A 10,142-nucleotide genomic window follows, 5' to 3' on the forward strand; every position below is an offset into this window, starting at 1 on the left:
ATTATGCTTTTTTTAGTTTTTGAAACCATGAATTAAATGCACCAAAGAATAAAACGCATGCCCTGAAGGAATGGTTGTGCAAACATTTAAAGACCATGTGAAAAGCTTTCTTAATTAGGAAGAGGGACAAAACAATTCTTAAAATAGCCGACCGCCATGCAGCGCTAACGGGTAGCTATTTACCCGCTAGACGCGTTCTTCATTTATCTCTTTTTCTTGGCTCATTCCTTGTCTTCCGCCCATAACCCCCAAGAGTGTGCAACTCCGCGGCCATGCGTGAACACCTCCCATGACAATTCATGGCGACAGAGTTGCACGATCTCGTCCGCATAGTCGCACATGAAATGTCATGGGAGCTGGTCACGCCCGGCCGCGGAGTTGCACACTCTCGTCAGTATAGTCGCACATACATGGCTATAGAGTTGCACAATCTCGTGCACGTAGTCGCACATAAATTAACGTGAGAGGTGCTCACGCATGCCGCGGGGTTGCACACTCTCGTCGGCACAGTTGCACATGAATTGCACAATCTCGTCCGCATAGTCAGACATGAATTGTCGTGGGAAGTGCTGATGCATGGCCACGAAGTTGCACACTCTTGTCAGCACGATCGCATATGCATGGTCACACAGTTGCACAACTGACTACCAGGCAGTTGGCTAGGGTACCGGGGCAGCAGACGAAATTGCATATTTCACTGTTGGAGAGTAGTACCGAGTGGTGTCACTAGTGAAAATTGCATGGCCTGAGCAACAAACGTAGTTGCACATCTCACAGAAAGCAGGCAGTTTTGAGATGGAGGTACCATAGAGGAAAACGGCACGTCTATGGTGTACGAGGAAAGTTGCACATCTATGTCAGGTAGTTGCACATCAACATCTAGTTAGTTGCACAAAACAGAGACAAAATTACACAAAAAAAAGGTTTGTCAAAACATATCTGTGCGGGATCTAGTTCCGAAAAGCACATCGCGAGAATTCCAGCAGTGAAAACGGATCTTAATTCCGACATGTGAATGGAAAGTTATGTTTTTTTTAGTTTTTGAAACCACAAATTAAATACACCAAAGAATAAAACGCATACACCGAAGGGATGTTGTGCAAACATTTAAAGACCATGTGAAAAGCTTTTTTAATTAGGATAGTTAATTAAGAAGAGGGACAAAATAATTCTTAAAATAGCCGACCGCCATGCAGCACTAAGGGCATGTACAATGGTTGATAAGACAGTCTTATCTTAAGTCTTGCATGTAATTTAGAGATGACAAAAAAGTATGTCTACAATAGGTTATATCTTAGCCTTATCTTCAATAACTAGCAATTCCTTAAAACATGATGAGACAAATTGTGCTAAGAGATCATCTCTTGTCTTATCTTAAATAAGAGAAGACAAGCCTTTTCTTACGAGTTCTCTCTCCTCCACCTCATCATTTATCCTACGTGGCAATCCTAAGATAGCACCATTGTACATGCCCTAACGGGCAGCTATTTGCCCGCTAGACGCGTTCTTCATTTATCTCTTCTTCCGGGCTCGTTCCTTGTCTTCCGCCCATAACCCCCACCCACCCCTCTTTGCAGCCATGGACGACGGGAAACAAACAACGAGGACCCACCACATGACTGCTCATGGCACAACTGTGTTGGAGATGGTATACACCAACAAGCCAGGGACTGTGGAGCGAATCATCGCGAGCATTGGCTCCAGGAGAAGTACAAGTTTGTGGGTCCCGTAAGAGTAGTTACAGGTGAAGGGTCCGTCGTCGTGCAACTCACCATGAGCAAGCATGGCTCGTGTACCACTATAACAATGTCCTCATGTACCACTACAGCAGGTCGGAGCAGTGTCGAAGTTTCTAATTACTCTCGGACTTGTGGCTTTAGGTAGTGTGCTAGCACCATCAGGTTGGAAATGAAATCTGGGGTGTTATATTAGGTGTCTGCATTTAGACAGTCACCAAATTTTCTCTTCAGTGAAGTGGCCACCGCGACGGATTACTTGTGACCAAATCCAGTTTTCTGCAGCTTTACCCTGAGAGAAGTTTCAACTTGGCCTAGAGAAGTCTAAAGACTAGGACTACTCAAGTCAGAGCTGCCTAAAAGAATGTAATGACAGGTACTACAAAAAACGTGTCTAGGCCACGGGCATTGTTTGTCTCTCTCATGGACTTAAAAGTGGTAAGATTTCTGCAAAACCACAACCAGAAATAATACTATGACAATAAAGAGCTAAACAAATTCAGATTAGATTTAGGAAAACAGATAGTAATATTAGCAATGTTATGTAGGCCTAGTTCTTTTGCAGGTAGCAATGTTATGTAGGCCTAGTTCTTTTGCAGGATTCTCCCAGAATCTGCCCCTCTAGCTTCTCCTAGAATCTTTGACCCCCTTTTGTTTTACAATCCTACCTAATTAGACCCTAACTAGATAGGATTGTAAAACAAATGGGGCTCAAAGATTCTGGGAGAATCTGGGCAGGGGTTAGATTCTGGGAGAATCTGGCAAAAGAACTGGGCCGTAGTGCGGGCCTCAACAACTCTGAAATTGCACAATCCAAAGCTAACATGTCCACATTGTAATTAAATGCTTTCCCCTGTCTTTCTGCACAATCAAGATAATACAATTGGATTTCAAAGGAAGACAAGAGCTGGTGGAATAAACAAAAGGATGGAACCAACCACTCAACGAATGGCAGCATTTCGAGTACATTAACTTGGGGAAGAGCCTCACTTGGGGAACAGTGGGGAAAATGCTCTTGCACTCTAATGTAATACCAAGCATTTGTAACTAAACAACTTACAATTACACTTAAGCTGGAACTTGAAGTATTGGATCAGCAGGGAATTCCTCATATCCACTTATGCCGGTAATTCTTAACCTCGTATTTGGCTGTCGAAGAACAGAAAATTATAAGAACTCATATTGTTTTGGAGTTGGGAATGTCAAAACTAAGTCAGTTCTTATGACTATGCTAGTATATTTCCACCTTCAATGGGACACAAACTAGACATACTTACCTGTCTGTGACCAGCTTTCCTCTGGTACTTCTTCTTCTTCTTGAACTTGAAAACAATCACTTTATCGTCCAGTCCCTATTGAACAAATAATGGGGAGAAACCAGTGTAAGCTAATTTTGTATATTCATTATTAATCTCACATCATGCATAAGGCATACCTGTTCTTCAACAATTGCATGAACAGCAGCATTGGTCACCACTGGCATGCCAATATAAGCTTTGTCTCTAGTTGACACCAGTAGTACCTTGTTCAAAATGATCTGTGCATCAAACATTATATGGGAGTTATCTCAAAGATACAAAAGCATGCCAAGGATCCATATGAATGTGTGGGGTTGCATGCTAACTCCATATTTTCATGGACTAAGTAAACTAAATGAACAAACACGTAATGTATGAGTTACTTCCGTAACCATGTGTGCATAGCCACATCAAGACCAATGAGCAAACCAAAGAACAAGTACCAAAATGAGAGACCTTTTATAAGAACAACAACGCAGTAAGGTAATTCTCCAAAGGATTTTTTTTTCTCATCCAAACATGCTGGAGGAAACCATGCAACATGGCAAAAGCATTACCCGAAGTCTTACAAACAGTCAGACATCAACTTGGGAGTCCTAAAAAAAAATTATGTATAGAAGGACAAGCACTAAACCTGATCATTGACATTGGCGTCTTTCAGCCTCTGTGTGTATATGTACCGACCTGGCATCACAATGTATTGTCTGGACCCAATCTGCACAACAGAAAATTATAGTCAAAATAGTTTCCTCATTAATCACAATACCTATAAGAAGTAGAAAAAACATAAACTCTCCAAGGACGCATCTTTGCAGGTTCAGCATTTTTTTAAAGTGCACCCAGATAATTCATTGTAATACTAATGTTAAATAGTTCCAATTTTCTTTCTAACACTGCGGCATGCACATCCTAGTGAGAAGTGTGCACATTTCTCTTACTCCATTGTTTCCGGTTTAAAATGCTTGCACGTATTTTCAGATCTTTTTGACCTGTGAAATACAACTTATATTATACTCCCTTAGTCTAGAAATACTTGTCAGAGAAATGGATAAAAATGGATGTATCTAAAACTAAAATACGTCTAGATACATCCATTCCTCCGACAAGTATCTCCGGACGGAGGGAGTATCATATATATGCCACTACAAGCATACCATTAGAAACTTCTCACAAATACGAATTCAATGTTATATCTTTTTGTGGCATATAACTCGCATTTCTTTGGTGAATTTGACAATCTAGAAAAAACTCGTGGGTCTTATAATCCCGAAAAGAGGGAGTAGTATTCATGAATCATGATACAGCCTAACCATCTCTGGTGCAGCACTGCAGTCCCAACGAAACCTGGAATCTTTAATTCACCACAAGACATATATAAAGCTCAAGTGGTATTTAAGTCACGGAGACTATTTACGAAACAGCAGCTAATGAAGCCCAAAGAAGGCCTTAGTAATTTCCAGTTTATTTTGACCAAACTGCAACTTTGGATGCTAGTGAGTGAACGTGCGAGCTAACCCACCATGACAACGGCGAAGATGTCGGCGTCCTTCCCCGCGCCAGCAGCAGCCAGCTGCACCTCAACAGGCTCCGGAACCGCGGCATCCTCTACCACCTCCTCCGCCTCGGCTTCCACCGGAGCGGGCGCCTCCTCGGCGGCGGCGAAGATGCGCCAGTTGCGGGGCGCGGACGCGGTGACGGAGAGAGAGGTGCTCGCAGGGAGGAAGGCGGCGGTGTAGAGGAGTGGGGTTCTCGAGGGGAGGAGGCGGAGAGGGAGCGTGGCGGTGGCCATGGACGGGGCGCGGGACGATGGCGAGGGGGAACGACGGATACTGGACTGGAGGGTTTCCGGACGAAGAGGTGAGGGATAATATTGTGGATAGGAAGAAATCGCGTGCTCGGATACCAACGGCTGGCAAAAAAAATTTCTTTTACGCACACTCTCATACATACTCCCGAGGATATCGAAGGGAGGGGTGCATTTTTCCTCTTCCCTGATATGAGCAGACACACAGACCAATAATCCACATGCATTTTCCTGTGCACCAAACAAACCCCTTGGCCTCATTTGGTTGCACCGGACAGCAAATCCAAGGGAGCAAACTCTCATCAAGGGTATTTTTGGGGCTAGGTGGAATCATTTCCCAACACGAGAAAAGATTTCCCTAATCCATGTTGCCATTTGGTAGCATGAAGATGAGCGGAAACTGGATAATTTCATTCTAAATAACCACCGGAAAACTAAATAATGACACCGGAAAACAAGGAGTCCCTTAAGTGCAATACATATCTGGTCTGCTTAAAATGGTTAAACTAATTTACATCATGGAGTAGGTAACTAGCTATGTGCCCCTTCTCATAGCCTCGTATGCAAGGGCATGTCGCTGGGGTTTCTCGTGCCTCCGTCGGCGCCACCACCGGTCTGCTTTTGTCTCATGTGGCTTTAGGACCATGGAGGTGCGGTGGATCCCGACCCTTGTTGACAGCAGGGCTTCGTTTTTGCATGTTTTTTTAGTTTCATTAGGGTTTGTGTCCTGCTCCGAGAGGCAAGGCGGCGGTGGCTCTCTGAAGATGGAATGAGGTTCTTCCCACCTAGGCCAGTACCAGCGGTGCTTCTATCATCGTCGGAGGGTATGTGAATGTATGTCTCCGTCGGATCTCGCAAGATTCAGTTGACGTTTGTCTTCGGTGGATCAACATGGATTTGGTCTTCGTTCGTGTGTCTACAGGTTGGATCGTTCTGATCTATACTTCTCTTCATCGGCGGGGGTTGCTGATCTGGTGTGCTGGTCCTATCTGGCCTTAGCATGACGACATCCTTATTGTCTACTACAACAAGATTTGCCCCGCTCAAGGGAGGGGCGATGATGGCGGTGTGCCTTCGGCTCGCTCTTGTGCTTGTAGTCGTCGCTAGGAGTCTATGGACCTGGATGTATTTTTTACCTGTGTTCTTTGTACTACCTTGACAATTGATAATTAGATAGAAAGTTTTTCATGCAAAAAATGAATAGTTAATATTTTATTCTTAAATAGTTCATCCCCACTATAGGTAATTCTCTCAACATGAAGCCTTCCACCTCACTGACGGTCACCTGGACTAAGGGGTACTGTCTTCACTGACTATGTACTACATCACATCAATACAATCAAAGCAGGACATAGGGTTTTACCGCTCCGAGAGGGTCCGAACCTGGGTAAACATTGTCTCCCTTCGTCCCCTGTTACCATTGTTCCTAGACCTACAGCTCAGGACCCCCTACCAGAGATCCGTCGGTTTTAGCACCGACATTGGTGACCCATATAGGTCCCACTGTCTGGTAAAAAATGATCAATGACTCATCTTCAGATCATCAGCGACATCGGTTGCGGCGACATCTTCACGCTGATCCAGCCGAACACCTCGGTCGGATCAAAAGCTTCGCCCCAGATTAGATCATCAGATTTGGGAGTTTGGAATATACTGCCAACTCCCATGGTGATCTTGTCCTCTTTGGTCGGGTGCTAGATTGGCTGGAATACTCCACAGACGTTGTGGCCTTAACCTAGGACCCAACCTCAGATCCGAACTTCGAATCAGGTCTCACCTCAGAACCAACCTCAAGTTTGGATCTGATCTCTTCAGCATCAGACCATGCCCTCTCCCTGGCTGATCCACACCCCGAAGTCATGTCACATGCTTTGTTGAGCATACTAGAAGTTGGCCCCGCCTACTATCACGAGATGGGCCCGGAAGACCTCTCGCTTTTAAACGAGATGCTGGACGGAATCCAAAATCTTGGGATTTCGGACGGTCAGTCTTGAGTCTATGACCAGATCGGATTTAAAGCCGGTGATAGGGAAATTTACATCCCACCCACCACCCACCTAGTCGCTACTGTCGATGATTTAACCAACATGCTGGACTATGCCTCCGAGGAGGCAACCGACATGGATGAGGATGTCGGCGATCTGCCTGGCGCTGCACCATCCAACACCGGCAACCTCCACCTATGATGCCTACATGGTGGATACCCCCCAGGACATCGAGGAGGAGGAGAAAAAGGATCCTCCCAAGCGCCGATAGAGCAGGAAGCGCTCTAAACGTGCCAGTAAGGGGAACGCCAGCAACAAAAACATCGATAATGGTACCTCCGATAACAACACTACCCGGACGGCGCCGAGGACAAGGACAATGACAATGACGCCGCGTCTGGTCAGATCAACAGCATCGTAGGGATGGAGGACCTCGATGGTCCTGATGATAGTAACTACATGCTAGAATCAGAAGAGGACATAAGTCTTGGACCTGATGAATTCGACGTCCCTGAGGACTTCCTTGATCTGGAAACTTTTTGACGACGGCTTGTTAGTTCCGCTCGAAGTATTAAAAGGGGGTCGAGGAAGCTTAAAGCCGATCAAGACACGCTCAATGATAAATGGGTGGAGGTCCTCGCAGCTGAGCAAGACCTTGAGCAAAGGATCGCAGATGAAACCAATCCTACCCACGACGACGTCTACTTCCGGCATTCGATGACGAAGTTGACGACAACCTGCTCTAGAAGCACGATTGAACCGATCAGCCCGACTGCCCTCCTCAGGGGTGAGATAGACCAAAGGGAGGGCTTCGAGACCCCCCCTGCAATCCCTTGCCGTGAAGGCAAAGATCTGATCCCGTCTACTCAGCCGTATGATTTGCGAGGAAAGTTGACCGCATAGCCAACCCCATCACGATCCATATACAGATCCAGGGGCCGTGCGCCTGCCGGACAGGCCGGATATCAGGCATGGCTCAATAAGCATGATAGGGCTTGAGATAATACTCGTGCCTGGACAACAATGGATGCCCGACAAGCCGTAGCTCGGGTCAGAGGAGCTGCACACCCAATGTGCTTTACAGATGGTCATGCAGCATCAGTTCCGAGAGGGGTTTAAACCCGTCAACATTAAACAATATGATGGAACGACTAACCCGGCAGTGTGGATCGAAGACTTCCTTCTCCGCATCCACATGGCCTGAGGAGATGACCTCCACGCCATCAAATACCTACCATTAAATCTTAAAGGACCAGCGAGGCATTGGCTTAATAGCTTGCCCGAGAAATCTATCGGAAGCTGGGAAGAGCTCAAATATGCCTTCCGAGCTAACTTCTAGGGCACCTATGTTCGGCCACCGGACGCCGATGACCTCAGTCACATCATCCAACAGCCTGTCAAGTCCCCTAGCAAATTTTGGAATCGGTTTTTGACCAAGAAGAACCAAATCGTTGACTGTCCTGATGCAGAAGCGATTGCTGCCTTCAGGCACATCATTCCTGATGAATGGATGGCACGACAACTCAGATATGAAAAGCCCAAGACCATGGTATCCCTCACCTCTCTCATGACCCGGTTCTTCACAGGGGAAGATAGCTGGTTGGCCTGCAACACTAGCCACATCAGCGACCCTGGTACCTCAGAAGTACGCGACGAAAATGGGAAACCTCAAGGCAATAAAAACAAACCTCGCCATAAAGGCAATGGCAGTGACATCGACAAGGTAACTATCAATGCCGGATTTAGCAATAAGTGGACCGGCCAGAGGAAGAAGCCCTTTAAAGGGAACAGAGACGACCCGTCCACACTGGAGAAGATCTTAAAAAAGCCCTACCAAATTCACGACACTTTCGACAAGCCTGCCAATCACTCCAACCTGAACTGATTGGTCATCAAGAAGGCCGACAAGATTGTGGCCAAGATCCAGGGCAAGGGTCAGCCTCGCGGCAAAGAGGGTGATGACCCCCCAAGGCCAAGCAGTGAAGACGACGATGATGAACCCCCAAGGCTAAGCAATTGTAACACCCTCGATGCGGCTATAGCTCCCACGTGTCGAGGCACGACTTAGAGACATAACCACATTGAAAGCAATGTCGCAAGTGAGGCAATCTTCACACAACCCATGTAATACATAAGGGAAAGAGATACATAGTTGGCTTACACTTGCCATGTCAATCAAAGTACATAAATAGCATTACAACATTCAAACACTCATGGCCCGACTACAGCACCAAAATAAAAGATAACCCAACATGCGACACGGTCCTTGGACTCGTTCTTCTTCCTTGCGGGATTTCAGGCAAGACGATCATACCCTTGAAATCACTTCTATCTTTGCTTGCTAGTTGCTCGCTCTTTTGCTATGCCTATGCTGCGATACCTACCACTTGCTTACCATGCCTCCTATATTGTTGAACCAAGCCTCTAACCCACCATGTCCTAGCAAACCATTGATTGGCTATGTTACCGCTTTGCTCAGCCCCTCTTATAGCGTTGTTAGTTGCAGGTGAAGATTGAAGTTTTGTTCCTTGTTGGAACATGGAGATGTTGTTCCTTGTTGGGACATGTTTACTTGTTGGGATATCACAATATCTCTTATTTAATTAATGCATCTATATACTTGGTAAAGGGTGGAAGGCTCGGCCTTATGCCTGGTGTTTTGTTCCACTCTTGCCGCCCTAGTTTCCGTCATATCGGTGTTATGTTCCTGGATTTTGCGTTCCTTACGCGGTTGGGCTATAATGGGAACCCCTTGACAGTTCGCCTTGAATAAAACTCTTCCAGCAATGCCCAACATTGGTTTTACCATTCGCCACCTAGCCTTTTTTCCCTTGGGTTCCGCGGACTCAAGGGTCAACTTTATTTAAACCCCCGGGCCAGTGCTCCTCTGAGTGTTGGTCCAAACTAGAGCACCGTGCAGGGCCATCCCTTGGCAACTTGGGTTACGTCGGCTCCTGTACGCTTAGCTTATCCGGTGTGCCCTAAGAACGAGATATGTGCAGCTCCTATCGGGATTTGTCGGCAGAGCGGGTGGTCTTGCTGGACTTGTTTTACCATTGTCGAAATGTCTTATAACCGGGATTCCGAGTCTGATCGGGTCTTCCCGCTAGAAGGAATATCCTTCGTTGACCGTGAGAGCTTGTTATGGGCTAAGTTGGGACACCCCTGCAGGGATTTGAACTTTCGAAAGCCGTGCCCGCGATTATGGGCAGATGGGAATTTGTTAACGTCCGGTTGTAGAAAACCTGAAGTTGACCTTAATTAAAATACATCAACCGCGTGTGTAACCGTGATGGTCTCTTTCCGACGGAGTCCGGGA

The 10,142-nt window shown here is 46.2% G+C and overlaps 1 protein-coding gene across 1 annotated transcript; it reads right to left on the minus strand.

The window, feature by feature from the left end:
- Positions 1–2,540: 2,540 nt before the first annotated feature.
- Positions 2,541–4,922, minus strand: LOC125513178 (50S ribosomal protein L21, chloroplastic-like). Its single transcript, XM_048678208.1, has 5 exons — positions 4,554–4,922; positions 3,669–3,749; positions 3,172–3,273; positions 3,014–3,088; positions 2,541–2,885 (listed from the first exon to the last, which is right to left on the minus strand). Exons 1-5 carry the CDS (start codon positions 4,821–4,823, stop codon positions 2,805–2,807), a joined length of 609 nt encoding a protein of 202 aa, XP_048534165.1. The 5' UTR covers positions 4,824–4,922; the 3' UTR covers positions 2,541–2,804.
- Positions 4,923–10,142: the final 5,220 nt, after the last annotated feature.

The sequence above is a fragment of the Triticum urartu genome, chromosome 6 (genome assembly GCF_003073215.2).
Source record: "Triticum urartu cultivar G1812 chromosome 6, Tu2.1, whole genome shotgun sequence".
NCBI lineage: Eukaryota > Viridiplantae > Streptophyta > Magnoliopsida > Poales > Poaceae > Triticum > Triticum urartu.